Genomic DNA, 15,494 nt, shown 5'->3' on the forward strand with positions numbered 1-15,494 from the left:
TCAAACCTCCTTGATAGTAAAAATCCACATGCAATGACCAAACCCAAAAGAGGTGCTACATGTGCCACGTGTAGGCGAACCCTAAAATGATGGCCCACATGTGAGGGGGAGTGTTCAAGTATTAAAGATTTAATGACACCTTCTTCAACAGCTAAAGCTTTTGGAGTAATTGGTTGTCTCACAAGAGACATGGTAAATAATAGAGACGAGTAACAGATGCAATTACTTTTATAACTTCTAGTTTTGTTGTTTTTATCTGCAACTTTCAACTAGTTTGGGACAATGGCTTAGTTGAGTTGAGTTGAGTATCTGCAACTTTGTTGATGGTATATTTTAAAATTTAATTTAATACTCGATTTGTCTTTTTTGATTGTGGTCAGGATCACCATGATCTTTTGTTGACTACCTTACCGGCTGTTGAATCTGTTCTCGAGGTATAACAGAATAGCACTTAAATGTTTTATATGTGGTAAGTTGCTAAATTTTATTGCCAACTGAAACTTAATATCTGTGGATTTCTACCAGAGGTTTTCAGATCTCCTAAACCAATATGAAGTTGTCTCAGCCCTTTATTTTCACGCCGATAAAGAGAGATCAAATCTTAATCTGCACGAGACATCAGCCAAGTCAATTGTAGCTGAAGCAACTAGTAATTCAGAAAAGACTCGTACGTCCTTTGAAGTAAATGCCCGTGAGTTTGCTCAAGCGAAAACATTTGCGGCTGAGAAAGCCCAAGAGGCAGCCTTGTGGATGGAGCAACATGGAAGAGTCCTTGATGCATTACGGAGTGGTTCAATGCCAGAAGTTCAAGCTTGCATACAACTTAGTAGTATGGGGGAAGCCTTATCTCTTACATCTGCTGTTGTGGTGGCTCGCGTTCCATTGACTATTGTACCGGAGCCCACACAAGCACAATGCCATGATTTAGATAGGGAAATTTCTCAGCTCATAGCTGAGTTGGATGGTGGACTTTCTTCTGCAGTAAGAGCACTCCAAGCATATGCTTTGGCATTGCAAAGAGTTCTCCCATTAAATTATATTACAACCAGTCCAGTGCATGGGTGGGCCCAAGTTTTGCAATTACCAGTGAGTAACCTTTCCTCTGATACTCTCTCTCTTGCTAAAAGACAGGCTGCTGACCTCATTGCAAAGGCCCAAGGTGACGGTCTTGATGCTGTTAGACAAAAACATGAGGACCTGTGTCTGAAAGTGGAGAAATATGCAATAAAGATTGTTAAAGTTGAAGAGGAGTGTTCGGAATTAATGAGCTCTATTGGGTCAGAAACTGAGGCAGAATCTAAGGACCGGCTTCTATCTGCTTTCACTAAATTGCATGGAGAGCTAGAAGAGAAGAAGACCAAGGTTCTATCTGTTCTACAAATTGCTGCGAGTGGGCTGTATAATGAGGTTAAGAGCAAGGTACTTGACTTGTCAAGTAATTCAACTGGTAGAATTGGGTGGAGAGCTGGAGAAGATAATCTCCACCCTAATTCAGGAATTAATTTTGGCGAGCTTGAAGAGAAAATAGAGAAATGTGTTCTTGTTGCAGGGTTTGTTGATGAATTTCAGCAGTTGACTGGCATTGATTTACCTAACATGGGTACAGATGTGGACAATATTATATATTCCTCTGGAGGAAACTTTGCTTCTATATTTAAAGTTAGTATACTTTCTTGTAGGATCTTGGTTGTGCAAATGACCCAAGTTGTTCTCCCGGAGATAATACAATCAATTGTGTCATACAACACAGAAGTAATGGATGCCTTTGGATCTCTTTCACAGATCCGGGGATCCATTGATACAGCACTGGAGCAGCTTGTTGAGGTTGAATTGGAAAGAGCGTCATTGGCGGAGCTTGAAGAGAGCTACTTTGTGAAGGTGGGACTCATCACAGAGCAGCAATTGGCTCTCGAGGAGGCTGCTGTGAAGGGTCGGGATCATCTTTCGTGGGAAGAGGCAGAAGAGCTTGCAACTCAAGAAGAGGCTTGTAAAGCACAATTGGACCAACTACATCAAACATGGAACCAGAAAGATATGCTCTCTTCTTCTCTGATGAAGAGGGAAACTAATCTTAGAAATGCATTAATTTCTGCTGAACGCCGTTTTTCATCTCTAGTAAGTGTTGAACAAGGGGATGATCTTCATATCCGAAGGAGCAAGGCCCTTCTTGCTACACTAGTAAAACCCTTTTCTGAGTTAGAAACTGTTGATCAACTGTTATCACCATTGTGCACCCTTGCTTCCTACTTAAATGTCTCTTCATTTAACTTCGGGGATTTGTTGGCCTCCGGATATTCACTATCGGAATCAATCTGGAAGTTTTCCTTCCTATTGAACGACCATTCTTTCGTTATTTGGAAAATTGGGATGGTGGACTCCATTCTAGATTCGTGCATACATGATCTATCTTCATCTGTTGATCATAATTTAGGTTTTGATCAGCTCTACAATGTCCTGAAAAAAAAGCTTGAAATTCGACTTCAAGAACATGTAGGCCAGTACATACGAGAACGAGTTACACCTGCTTTCTTGGCACGGTTAGCGAAGGAAAATGAAGTGACAAAAGAATTTGTTTCTGATCATGTAAGAAGAGATTATGGAGCAGTGAAAAAAGTAGAGCGTATGCTTGAGGAGTACTGTGATGCACATGAGACTGCTAGAGCTGCCAAGTCAGCAGTATCTCTTATGAAAAGACAGGTGATTGAGCTGACTGAGAGTCTTCGCAAGACAGGCTTAGAAATTGTTCAGATGGAATGGCTGCATGACAATTCATTATCGTACCTACATAAAAGCATGGTCATACCTCAGAATTTTCTAGGTGATGATAAATTGTTCCCCATAATCCTAAACCTTAATAGATCCAAATTGTTGGAAAATATTCAATCTGCCATGTCCTCAATAGCTAGATCAGTGGAGTGCCTTCAAGCGTGTGAAAGAACTTCTGTTTCAGCGGAAGGGCAGCTTGAAAGAGCCATGGGATGGGCATGTGGAGCTCCAAATACCAGTAGTAGTGGCAATACCCTGGTCAAGAACTCGGGAATTCCCTCTGAATTTCATGATCATCTAACGAGGAGGAGACAGTTACTGTGGGCTGCTCGAGAACAAGCATCAGATTTTATTAAGCTTTGCACATCTATAATGGAGTTTGAAGCATCTAGAGATGGCCTTTTTCGCATGCCAGGGGAGATATCTTCTGGTAGGAGTACTGGTGATGGGAGAACATGGCAGCAAGTGTACTTGAATGCTCTAACTAGATTAGATGCGACTTATCATTCCTTTACACGTGAGTTTGCAAGCTTACTATTTAACCTTTCTACTCAATCGTTACTTCTTATATAGGCTGTGATGAGTTGGTTTCCTGTTTGTTTTAATTAGGTGCTGAAGAGGAATGGAAGGTGGCACAAAGTAGCATGGAAGCTGCTGCTAGTAGCTTGTTTTCTGCAACTAATGAACTCTGTATTGCCTCTATGAAAGAAAAGTCAGCTTCAGGTCAAATCTTGTCATTTGTAGTTAATTATGCATGCAGCTGTGTCACAAATATCTAAATATTTTCAAAATATAGTGTTTTTATCGCGATATTTTGATAAAACGACAAAATCCTGAAATAATCCCGATAATTTAAAAAATAGAGTGATATTTTCATTTATCCCGATAGTATCACGATATTTTTATGATATTTTGCATTGTATATATATTTCTTAATTTATCTATTTTTATATATTTTAAATAATATATTTTTCTCATTTTTTCCTGATATAAACCCGAAAAAATGAAAAAAAAATAAATCCTGAGATTTTCCCTTGCTGAGAAATTCCTAAGAATGATATTTGTGACATAGGCATGCAGTAATAGGCAATATTTTTCTGTTATATAGATAATCATGTGTGCAGTAATAGGTTATCTTATGTGTATTTATGTATGTATAATGGAGAGAGAGAGAGAGAGAGAGAGAGAGAGAGAGAGAGAGAGAGAGAGAGAGAGAGAGAGAGAGAGCCATACACGTCCTTACATAAAAATATGTATTTATATTCATTTATGTATGCATATCACACACACACACACACTGACATGTATGATTGTATGGATGAGTATGACGTGTTTCTGTACGTCCCTCGCAGGTGATCTACAAGGCACGTTTGCAGCCATGCGGGACTGTGCCTATGAAGCCAGTGTGGCGTTGTCTGCTTTTGGTCGTGTTACAAGGGAGCATACTGCTTTGACTTCTGAATGTGGATCTATGCTTGAAGAGGTATAATTTTGTATACTGTATAATAATAGAAAACCACATTTCCTTGCTAGGCTTGTTCCAAATACCACCCAGGTTTTAGTAAAGGGAAATGATATATCTGCCAATTTTGATCACCAGGAACACCCCCTGTCAGTGTATCAATGACTAAAGAGGGGCTGTTGTACTTATGTTAGAAGAATTTAATGCCCCTGATTGCCACAAACACTGACAGGGGGTGTTCCTGGTGATCAAAAGGAGCGGATATATCATTTCCCTTTAGTAAATTAAGTATGTAATCATAGCTGTGAAGATTTATCTGACTATATGTAAAGCAGTCATCGTGACAAACTGACAATACATATTCAAACATGGAAGTGGACTTACCAACATTCAAAATTTGAGACATTATTTACTTGTAATCTTAATCTTTTATTATGAATATAGTTATCTTTTCTCAAAAAAATAAAAAATTCTGAGACATCATTCTTGCCATGTGTGGTACACATTCATAAACATGCATGTGTGATTATAAAAATGTCTGTACACGTTTCCATATGTATGAATGATTCCTATGTACACACAAACACATGACTACTTGACCAGTAAAATCCTATAGATTCATGTTTACTTTCCAGATGTAAGCTCCGACGAGTTTTATCGCCAAATTTGGATAATCCTGCAAGTGTACTGTTATCAAATACAAGAGATTATAAATTAGGGAAGGATATATTCGCCCCATTTTCTTCCTTTAGCCACGCCCTCTAGTGTATATATGAGTACACTTTTTACACTACAAGGGGCTGGCCCGTGGAACAAAAGGGGGCAAATATATCATTTCTATATAAATTAGTCTATAAATGGTCCCACTTTCGAGGTTCCACTTCTTAGGAAGTACTGGTTTTAACTTGCGATTAAATAAATAACTTAAAAGAGGCAAGTTAGGCATGGACTTGTCTTTAGTGCAGTTCGTTGGAGGGTCCCCAAAAAGGGTTTGTGGAATGGGCCCCACTAATGGGCGTGGTCCCTTTCAACATCCTCTTTGCTTATTGGTCCCAATCACCTATGTTATAATTGAATGGGTTTTTTCATCAATGGTGTTTCCATTAGCTTAAACTCTAATCAAAACCCTGACTTATTTACAACAGCCTGAGCAGGCTATTGAAATTTTACCGCAAGAGTCAGATGACTTGATTTACTTGGAGAGTTAATAAACTAATCCAGAACCATGATACGATAGACACTAAGTGAGCTAATTTTGTGGGTTGTGTTCATTTCCTTTATTTAATCTGTAATATTCAATGACCATGGCCATTTTTCATAAATATCATATTTAGGGGTGGCCAGAACCAAACCAGAACCGAAGAACCGAACCGGAACCGAACTGTAAAAAAATATTTTTGGTCCGGTTCGGTTCCACTGATGAAGAACCGAAATTATTCGGTTCGGTTCCGGGTCTAATGTTCTCGGTTCGGTTCCGGAACCGAAGAACCGAACTTTGAATATATATATATATATATATATATATATATATATATATAATATTTTTATATTTCTATTATACATATACTTAATAATATAAATTACTTATAATATTAATAAGTAATAGTTAATACTATTCTTATAATAAGAAAGTAACTTATATTATAACTTTAATTAAAAGTTTTTATAAATTATAATTAATAATTAATAATTAGCCATTAGAACCGAAGAACCGGACCGGACCGAACCGATTATGTTCGGTCCGGTTCGGTTCGGTCCTACTGTGTACTACGGTTCGGTTCGGTTCTTACGGTTCATGGAACCGAGAACCGAGAACCGAAAAAAAAGGAACCGAGAACCGAGAACCGAACCGGTTGGCCACCCCTAATCATATTGACTAAAGAAACCAGATACCAGATACTTTCTTTTGGTTTTGACCATGTTTGCTAAGTCCATGGTATTATTGTTTGTAGGTTCTGGCAATAACTGAAGGCATACACGATGTATCTAGTTTGGGAAAGGAAGCTGCAACAGTACATAGTGCCCTTATGGAAGATCTTTCGAAGGTTTCCATTAATCCTTCATCCTAATGCTTCAAAGCTCAACACGGGGAAATTTCTTGCATGAAATATGATAAATATGGTTTATGAATTTGGTGACTTTGCTTAAAACTCCACCAAGTTAACTATTACAAGGGATTGACATCCTAGACTCACAACTTTTGATTCTGAAGTAACTTTTCATCTCTTACCATTCAAAAAAAGAAGAAGTAACTTTTCATCTTTGAGCAGGCAAACATGGTCCTCCTCCCACTTGAATCGGTACTGTGTAAGGATGTGGCTGCTATGGGTGATGCAATTTCTATGGAAAGAGAAGGCAAGATGGAAATCTCTATCATTCATGGACAAGCCCTATACCAGTCTTATTGTTTAAGGCTTAGGGAGGCTTTCCAGTCTTTGAGACCCTTGGTGCCATCGCTTACTTACAACGTGAAGGAACTCCATGCAATGCTAACCAGGCTTGCACGAACTGCGAGTGTCCATGCTGGGAATCTCCATAAAGTAATTTCTTTTTTACAATCAAATTGTTTTGTTCAATTATATGGTTTGATGCATGTGCTACTTCAATTTTCATCAGCATGATTCAATTATGTGCATATTATTTTGATAATTTTTCAGTAAATATCTTTTAAGCAATTTGGATTGTGAGGAACATCATGTGCCCAAGTTTCATTTTCAAAAATAAAAATAAAAAATCATGTGCCCTAGCTATTTAAATTACTATCATAACCAAGATTTTTGGGATGGCAAAAGAGCTGACCATTGTCATGCTGATAATTTTTTTTCCTGCTGTTTGTGTACAAGATATAGTCTATAGAATATATAATTCAGAAAACATCTTTGTTCCTTTTCCTATGATTTAATGGGAAACTAAGGACTCCCATTTTTTTTGTTTTTTCGCTTAGTAATGTCTGGCTCCTTTGAACTTTCCCAGAAAATAAGGCATAAAACAGCCTCATGTATTTCCACAAAAAAAAGGGCGGCTCAATGCACGATGCTCCCGCCATTGCGGGGTCTGGGGAGGGCTAGATGTACTCAGCCTTACCCCTGCTTTGCAGAGAGGCTGTTTCCGTGACTCAAACCCGTGATCACTAGGTCACAATGGAGCAACCTCATGTATTTCCACAGATGAAAATAAATCGTCAGTGTTCAAACCAAAGGACAGACCAATATTTACTGGAGTTTTCTAAAGGATATACTCCTTTTGTGATTGGACATATCTTGTCCTCTCAAAAAGCCCAGGATTTCAACAGCCTTAAGTGACAAATCCACTGCTTCATTAATAATTGTGAATAAGTGCAGTTTGGCTGATTATTGACATTTTGACACATTTTGAAGGATTTGACTCATGTTTCCATTTTACTTCTTGAGGATACTTCATACTTGGTTTTTTTCTTAATTATAATTCTGATAAATAAGCTAAACATAACAAAGCAAATTTATCCAACTTAATCCTTCACAGGCTCTTGAAGGCCTGGGAGAAAGTCAGGAGATAAGGTCCCATGAAATTGCGCTGGTCCGGTCAGAACTTGAAGAGGACACAATTCTATTCGACAAGGAGAACGATCTTTTGTCAGGTGGCAAAGGAGGCAGTGTCAGTGATTTTACAGGTGTTGATGGATTTTCGTCCCTAGATGGGGGGTGGATTTCTCCTCCTGATAGTAACTACAGTAGTTGCGAAGAATCCACCATTACCTCAGCAGGAACAAGTATCTCTGATAGCCTTAACCATGGTGTTAACACTCAGGAAAGTTCATTTATGGAGAAGTTAGAATGCCAATATGTGGAAAACAAAAATGGTGCTAGTATTTCTGTTGTGCCGACACTCGATCCTAGTGAACTGCGAGCTTTATCATTGTCAGATGGACCCACAGCCGACCCTGCATGCCATGTGGAGAGGGAAATTCCCCAAGAGGGGACTTCTTTGGATGATAAAAATGAGTCTGCTTCTTCAAACCAAGTCAAGGGGCGAGCTGGAAATCATGATGATCCTTCCTACACAGATTCTGTGAATCGCGTTGCTAGGGGTAATAATTTAAAGCCATTTATTTTCCATTAATCAGTAATCTCATAATCATCATCATGGTTTTCTTTTTTTGTTTCATTTTTCTTTATGATAATGGTGACAGACCAGAAACTAATAGACTTTTTGTTTTTTTAATGATTATAATACACTTGACACTTTTGGTTTTGATATGCATTTAAGTTTTAGTACGTGTTTCAGTGGTGATGAAAACATAAATATTTCGGTCTTTTCATGTCGGTTTTGGTGGAAATTTAGAAACTATACGTGCAAGTTTACAAGTATTTCATGAAGTTTACAAGTATCTTATGAATTTTATGGCAACTTTTCAAAAACGTGCAACTCTAGCCATAGTTTCGTATCTTGCAAGTCTTCTTTCGAACGAGTGTTTTGTTTGGAGTGGAAATAATCTGCTTGTGGTGCTCATTGGCCCTGGTTGTTGTTTCTTTTCATCCTAGAGGCCTTGAATTTCCATTTTTCTTAACTGTAGCTTGCCCATTGTGAAGTAAAGATGTAAATTATTTAGTAGCCTTTGGTTATCTTGTTTGTCTGAAAACATGTCTTTTCGACAGGTAAAAACGCTTATGCTTTATCGGTGCTGAGGCGAGTCGAGATGAAACTTGATGGACGAGATATCAAAGATGAAAGGCAGCAGTAATTCCCATGACATTAGATGTAGATTTTAATTGCTCTGAGTAGCTGAGCTTTCTCCCTTCTACAGTATTAATAGAATATTTGGAACTCTTTGCAGGCAGATGAATATTTCAGAGCAAGTGGATCATCTTCTTAAGCAAGCCACAAGCATAGACAATTTGTGTAACATGTATGAAGGTTGGACGCCATGGATTTGATAAAAATCTTGCTTCGCTGTTTAATATTTCAGTTCTTCCCATCTTCAGAAGTGGCTTCGAGGTTGTAAATGAAAGAGGTGAGTGCCCATTTTTTTTATACAGATTGTTCAGTTGTATTTCCATAAAATCTCCATATTGTGAAATCCTGAGGAACCCATCTGGGGATTTTTTTTGTCTGCGAGACAGATCAGTTGGTTAGCTTCTTTTAATTCGTCAAATTGTGAGCTACACATCGGACGATTAGGATCATCCAATCAAGAGTTGCACATCGGACGAATGAGACCATCCGATCGAGGAGATTATTGCGGCATGGTTCATCAGGGTCGGGGCTGACCAGATAAATGGTATGAATAATCTCTCAGTAGTATACAAAAAAAAAGGAAGTACGGGCTACTTATTTGACGATCCAAACCGTTCATCCATTTGAGTTCTGCAAATGATCAATGACCCAAACACTGGAACGATCTCAACCTTTAAATTATGCCATTGATTCACAATCATCAAGTGTATATCTACAAATTCAGAGTTTAAGATAGCCCGATACGAAAGTTTTTGGTAATGGCTTTCTATTGTGGGTGTCTAGCAAATGAGCGGTTTGGGCATCTAAGAAGTCCACGGTTCTAAATAATCTGCCTACTATATTTTGTTTTCTAGTGTTTGTCAGCTACAAAAGTTTTCTTTGTTTCCACCTAAACCACAGCAGAAAGTGAAATGACCAAAACACCCTTGTTGTCCAAAGAGCATGTCCAGCACACAGATACAGGCCCACAAAGCAAAAACCGCTAAAATTTGCGGCTTTCTGAATTCTGAGGCAAAACCCATTGTTTTCACTTGCCCCTTAAAACTTATATATACACCTTTACCTTCTTAGAATTCTCCCATCAAACACTCCCACAACTAACAAGTCCTTTACTTTAAACACCTTCTTACTACTCACTGTGCTCATATTTACTCTAGCCTTCTTTGACAATGTCTAGCTTGGTGGATATCGGGACGAGTCAATTCGAGAAACTGCGAGAAAAGGATCGCACCATTGTCACAGGTGGTTCAAAACTTGAGGTCGAGCCAAACAAGGCAGTCGGAGTCGAAGCAAAAAAGCCTTCTCTCGCCTTTCGAGCCAAGGCAAGGCCACTGACTCTCTACTCTGAGGCTACCATTTCTATGTTCATGGAGTGTTTCAGCCCTTAGATTGAAGTGGAAGGCCACATGAGTTCCCATTCTTGTACATGTATATGTTCTACTAAGTGATCTGTTTATGTATGCAGCTGTAGCAATAAAAGTCCAATTTCACTTGAGTTTCCAATTAGTGAACTTTTGCCTGTTAATTGTGGGGCTTTGATTGTTTTAATCTTAACCCATCCCTCTGCAAGCCATTGAACCCAGCAGAAATCCGAGTGTTGTTTCAATATAGCCCATTGATGAAGGAGCTGGCTCCTGATAAATGATATTGATCACATAAATGTTGCAAACTTGCAACAACAGCACCCCCTTGTTTTGATTATGACACTCCATGCTTTACCTATTATGACTTGATATTTAGAGCATCTTCCAGAAAATTTTAGCAGCCTTTAAAAGCGGATTAGAGAAGTATATAGTAAGAAGTAGAGTTCCATTACTTAAACAAGGCGTGAATCATACAATGCTGTGCAAGTGGATGGTCAGATCATCGATCTGGAACACCCATCGAGTCCAATTTGAAGATTCTACCGTCCAAATAGCGTAAACACAATGGCATAATGGGTCCCATCTTCGGTTGATCAAAACCGTCTGCCTAAGATCCAAAGCATGGCCTACCAGATAGATGGTTCATATCAAAGTGGGACCCACTGTTGTAGTGGGTATGCCTGGGTCAGATTGTGCCCTACGGAATCAGTCCTCTACCATCCAATTCTAGGCACTAGGCTTCTGAATGGACGGTTAGGATTGTCTTTGGAATGATGGGCAGCCAACTGCGGGTTCAATAGCATGTGATACTAAGATGATTTAGTGAAAGGGGGGGGAGAGAGGGAGTGCCGGAGCTCCGGCCAACACCACCACCACCTCTACCACCATTTTTACTTCCCATAGCCAACACCTCCATCGGGATCGGAACCCCTTCACCTCCACCACCATCTCTTGTACAGCCGCCATCTCCTTTTATTAGAGATCTAGTGACCTCCATGGGTAAATCTGACCACTTTCCGACCATCCCTCCGACCATCTACTCCACCGACCTTACCCCATTCAACAATCACCTCTCAGATCCGAGTACTACTACCCAACCCTCACCCCCTACGTTTTTAGGCATACGAGAGGGGGAAATCACCGAGAAGGCTGGTTCGAGCTCACGTGTTGAGCTTAACGAGCTGACCCCAGTTCGGCTCGGCTCGTTTACCCTTTAAAACTTAACGGATAACGTTAAAGGGGGATTTTATCCGTCAGAGGGGGGAATATCATAGTTGTAACTAGTAAATACACTATAGAAGGGGGCTGGCCAAGGGAAGAGAATGTAGCAGGGGAAAAGAGAAAGAGAACAAAGGGGGTTTTGCAGAGAGAGAGAGAGGAGAATGGGTCTTCTTCTCCGGTGACCCCAACCAGATCCGGCAAGCAATTTCGCAATCTTCACGGAAATCCGGCGATCTCACTCACGGCGACAATCATTTCCGGCGAGCTCTTTCATCCGGTCTCCAAAACGCACCATTCCTCATCCATTTTCTTCGATCTCTGGCGATTTCCAACTAGAAGACCCTTGTTTTTCAAATAAAGCAAAGTAGAAGACTACTTCTGCAGAAAGCCCTTGTTTTGACACACTCTGAGAGCGAGAATGGGAGTGAGTTTGGAAGGAAAGAAGGTGATACTGGTTCCATACATGAAAGAACACGTTCCAAAGTACCATCAATGGATGCAAGATCCTGCTTGGTTAGAGGCCACTGGATCCGAGCCCCTAACCCTAGACCAAGAGTACGAGTTGCAGCTCTCTTGGACCCAAGACCCCTACAGTAAAAAATTTCTTCCTATTCTATTATGTTTTTTTCCCCTCTCTCGTGATTGCTCCTTAGAAATCTTTTCTGGGTTTTATTAATTTTTTTTAGGGAAAATTACATTTACACCCCCTCTAGTTTCCATATCCACTTCCACTCCTATAGTTTAAAACGTGACAAATACACCCCTGTAGTTTCAATTTGTTTAAGGTTTGCCCTCAGCTGAAGGTTCGTCTACAGATTGAAGGGTTAGGATGATCCGATGGAGCTGATTTTTTGGGCACACCCTATCTATGTCAGGACCCATCAAATGAACGCTTTGGATCATCCAAATAACGTGGGCCCATACCCGAATCCAAACACTACCAAAAAATCATCCAAATAATGTGGGCCCACATTGTTTGGATGATCCAAAGCGTTCATATGATGGGTCCTGGCATGATAGGGTGTGCCCAAAAAATCAGCTCCATCGGATCATTCTAACCCTTCAATCTATTGATGAACCTTCAGCTGAGGAGGCAAACCTTAAACAAATTGAAACTACAGGGGTGTATTTGTCACGTTTTAAACTATAGGGGTGGAAGTGGATATGTCAGAAACTAGGGGGTGTAAATGTAATTTTCCCTTTTTTTTTATTTCTAATGAATCTTTTCTGGGTTTTATTTATTTTTATTTCTAATGAATGAATATGGTTACTTGGGTTTGGCAGAGCAAATGTTCATTGTCTTGGATTGGATAAGCAAATGGTCGTCGGGGATTTCATCCATGGAGATTCGCATGTCGAAGGTTTGCCTTTGATTTAAGGGCTTGCTTCTGTGTTTATTTCAGTTGTTCCAATCTTCTGAGCTGACTTCAAGGTTGTAAATGAAAGAGGTGACTGCCCATTTTTGTTGATACAGATTGTTCATCTGTATTGCCATAAAATCTCCCTATTTGGGAGAGGGAAAGGATTTCTACGCTCCAATATTTTGATAAACATGTGCTCCACTTGTTATGCCATGTTCGTTTCACATGACAACAACCTATTGTAAGTCCAAAACCTATTATTGGACTAAAAATTACATTTATATTTGAGTCCAATAATAAGTTTAAGGCTGACAATCGGTTATCATAATCTGAAATGAACAGGGCTTTAGTCGTGTAATATTTAGAGGGCTTTAAGAGCTTTTTGAGAACCGTAATATTTCTCTGACAGCCCTTTAAATACTACACCACAAACAAGTGGAGCGCACGTTTATCAAATCATTGGAGTGCAGAAGTCATTTCCATTGGAAAATCCTTAGGAATATCTATTTGTGGATTTTTTGTATACGAGACCATGTTGTTTAGCTCTTAATCCTTCAGAGTGCGAGCTAAAAATCGGACGGATAGGAACATCCAATCAAGGAGATTATGCCGCATGGTTCATCCAGTTGGGAGCCGACCAGATCAATGGTGTGGATTATCAGAAAATAGTTTACAAAAAAACAAGTAGGGGCTACTTATTTGACAATCCAAACCATTCATCCATTTGAGTGGTACCAATGATGAATGACCCAAACATTGAAACGATTTTAACCCTTAGATTATGTCATTGATTCACAAGATAGTCCGATCAGGAAGTTTTCAGGGATGGCTTTCTGTTGTGGGTGTCTAGCAAATGAACGGTTTGGATCATCTAATAAGTCTAGCAACTCTTAATAATCTGAGTCTGATATTTTGTCTTTTAAGTTTTGTCAGCTTCAAAAGTTGGAGGCTTCGAGCTGGTTTCAGCAAGTTTTCTAGTATATGCCCAAACCACGTCCCATAAAGGAAACAGCAGCATGTGAAACGGCCAAAACGCCCTTTTTTCCCAAGGGAGCGTGTGACACATAGAGACCCCACAATATAAAAACCGCTAAAATTGGGCGCTTTCTGAGGCAAAACCCATTGTTTTCACTCCTCATTAAAACTTTATATACACCCTTCTTAGAATTCTCCCATCAAACACTCCCACAACCGACAAGCCCTTCTTTACTTAGAACACCTTCTTACTACTCACTGTTCTGATATTTTCTCTAGCCTTCATTGACAATGTCTAGCTTGGTGGATATCTGGACCAGCCAATTTGAGAACATGAAAGAAAAGGATCGAACCATTGGTTCTGGTGGTTCAACACTTGAGGTTGAGCAGAGAAAGGAGGTCAAAGTCGAAGCAAAAGACCCTACTATTGCCTTTCGAGCCTTGGCGCTGCCTGTGACTCTCTACTCTGAGGCTGCACTCTCTATGTTCATGGAGTGTTTCAGCCCTTAGATTGAAGGAGGAAGGCCACATGAGTTTCCATTTGTGTACATATATATGTTCCACTAAGTGATCTTTTTCTGTTTGAAGTTTTAGTAATAAAAGTCTTAACTTCATTTCACTTTTAATCTTCCAATCAGTGAAGTTTTGCTTCTTAATTGTGGAGTTTTGATTGTTTTAGTCTTAATCGATCCATGTGCAAGCCATTGAACCCAGCAGAAATGTGGAGTGGACTACAAACTTTGCTATATTTCTTAAATAGCCCTTGAAAGTCCGCAGATCGAATGGTTAGATTTGTCCCATCTGTGTGTTTGTTTCAATATGGCCCATCCAATGATGGAGCTGGCCCCAGAAAAAAAGATCTGGATTTCATAAACGTGGCAACAACAGCACACTCTTGTTTTGATTATGACACACCCTACTTTACCAACATTATTATGACTTGTTATTTAGAGCGTCTTCAAGAAAATTTTAGCAGCCTTTTAAAAAGCTGATTAGAGAAGTATAGAGTAAGAAGTAGAGTTCCATTACTTACGCGAATCATCAATGTCGCAATACTGGGCTAGTTATTGTACACATGGACGGTCGGATCATGGATCTGGAATGCCCACCAAGTGGCCCACCTTAATCTTCCATAATTCAAAATTAAGTGCAATTTGAAGATTCTACCATCCAAACAGTGTAAACACTATGGCATAGTGGGTCCCACCTTTGGTTGATCAAAACCGTCAACTTGAGATCCAAAAGAAGGCCTACCAGATGATTCTGTATATTGAGATGATATTGTGGTCAAGAAAATCTTAACAGCGTTTAAAAGCTGGCCCAGTTACTATACAAGTGGATGGTCAGATCAGTGATCTGGAATACCCACCAAGTGGCCCACCTTTCTCTTCCATAATTCAAAATTAAACCCAATTTGAAGATTCTACCATCCAAATTTTGTAAACACAATGGCATAGTGGGTCCCATCTTCGGTTGATCCAAACCCTCTACCTAAGATCCAAAGCAAGGCCTACCAGATAGATGGTTCATATCAGCGATGGTGGGACCCACTGCCGCATTTGGGTGTGTCTCAAATGGACGGTTAGTATTGCTTTGGAATGATGAATAGCCAACTGCAGGGCCCACAACATG

General features: G+C 39.6%; 2 protein-coding genes across 2 annotated transcripts in view; both read left to right on the forward strand.

The window, feature by feature from the left end:
* LOC143875497 (uncharacterized) overlaps positions 1–10,447 on the forward strand; it is a 47,462-nt gene extending 37,015 nt beyond the window's left edge. The window contains exons 7-17 of the mRNA XM_077377062.1: positions 381–434; positions 526–3,283; positions 3,376–3,489; positions 4,119–4,249; positions 6,181–6,273; positions 6,499–6,768; positions 7,730–8,294; positions 8,863–8,944; positions 9,042–9,218; positions 9,328–9,485; positions 10,119–10,447. Of these exons, the coding sequence (XP_077233177.1) occupies positions 381–434; positions 526–3,283; positions 3,376–3,489; positions 4,119–4,249; positions 6,181–6,273; positions 6,499–6,768; positions 7,730–8,294; positions 8,863–8,944; positions 9,042–9,141 (4,167 nt within the window). The 3' untranslated portion in view covers positions 9,142–9,218; positions 9,328–9,485; positions 10,119–10,447. The remainder of the gene's footprint in view (positions 1–380; positions 435–525; positions 3,284–3,375; positions 3,490–4,118; positions 4,250–6,180; positions 6,274–6,498; positions 6,769–7,729; positions 8,295–8,862; positions 8,945–9,041; positions 9,219–9,327; positions 9,486–10,118) is intronic.
* A 142-nt stretch (positions 10,448–10,589) lies between these two features.
* Positions 10,590–14,481, forward strand: LOC143875498 (uncharacterized). Its single transcript, XM_077377063.1, has 3 exons — positions 10,590–12,119; positions 12,811–12,887; positions 14,142–14,481. The coding sequence occupies exons 1-3, from the start codon at positions 11,945–11,947 to the stop codon at positions 14,370–14,372; spliced, it is 483 nt and encodes a 160-aa protein (XP_077233178.1). The 5' UTR covers positions 10,590–11,944; the 3' UTR covers positions 14,373–14,481.
* The last annotated feature ends 1,013 nt before the right edge of the window (positions 14,482–15,494 follow it).

The sequence above is a fragment of the Tasmannia lanceolata genome, unplaced genomic scaffold, assembly GCF_043159265.1.
Source record: "Tasmannia lanceolata isolate RefF3 unplaced genomic scaffold, GAP_Taslan_0.1 ptg000004l, whole genome shotgun sequence".
In the NCBI taxonomy this organism is placed as follows: domain Eukaryota; kingdom Viridiplantae; phylum Streptophyta; class Magnoliopsida; order Canellales; family Winteraceae; genus Tasmannia; species Tasmannia lanceolata.

Coding starts and splice junctions, on each gene's coding strand:
- LOC143875498 (XM_077377063.1), top strand. CDS start 11,945: ATGGGAGTGAGTTTGGAAGGAAAGAAGGTGATACTGGTTCCATACATG. Junction 12,120..12,810: donor TTGGACCCAAGACCCCTACA/GTAAAAAATTTC, acceptor TGGGTTTGGCAG/AGCAAATGTTCATTGTCTTG. Junction 12,888..14,141: donor TGGAGATTCGCATGTCGAAG/GTTTGCCTTTGA, acceptor TATTTTCTCTAG/CCTTCATTGACAATGTCTAG.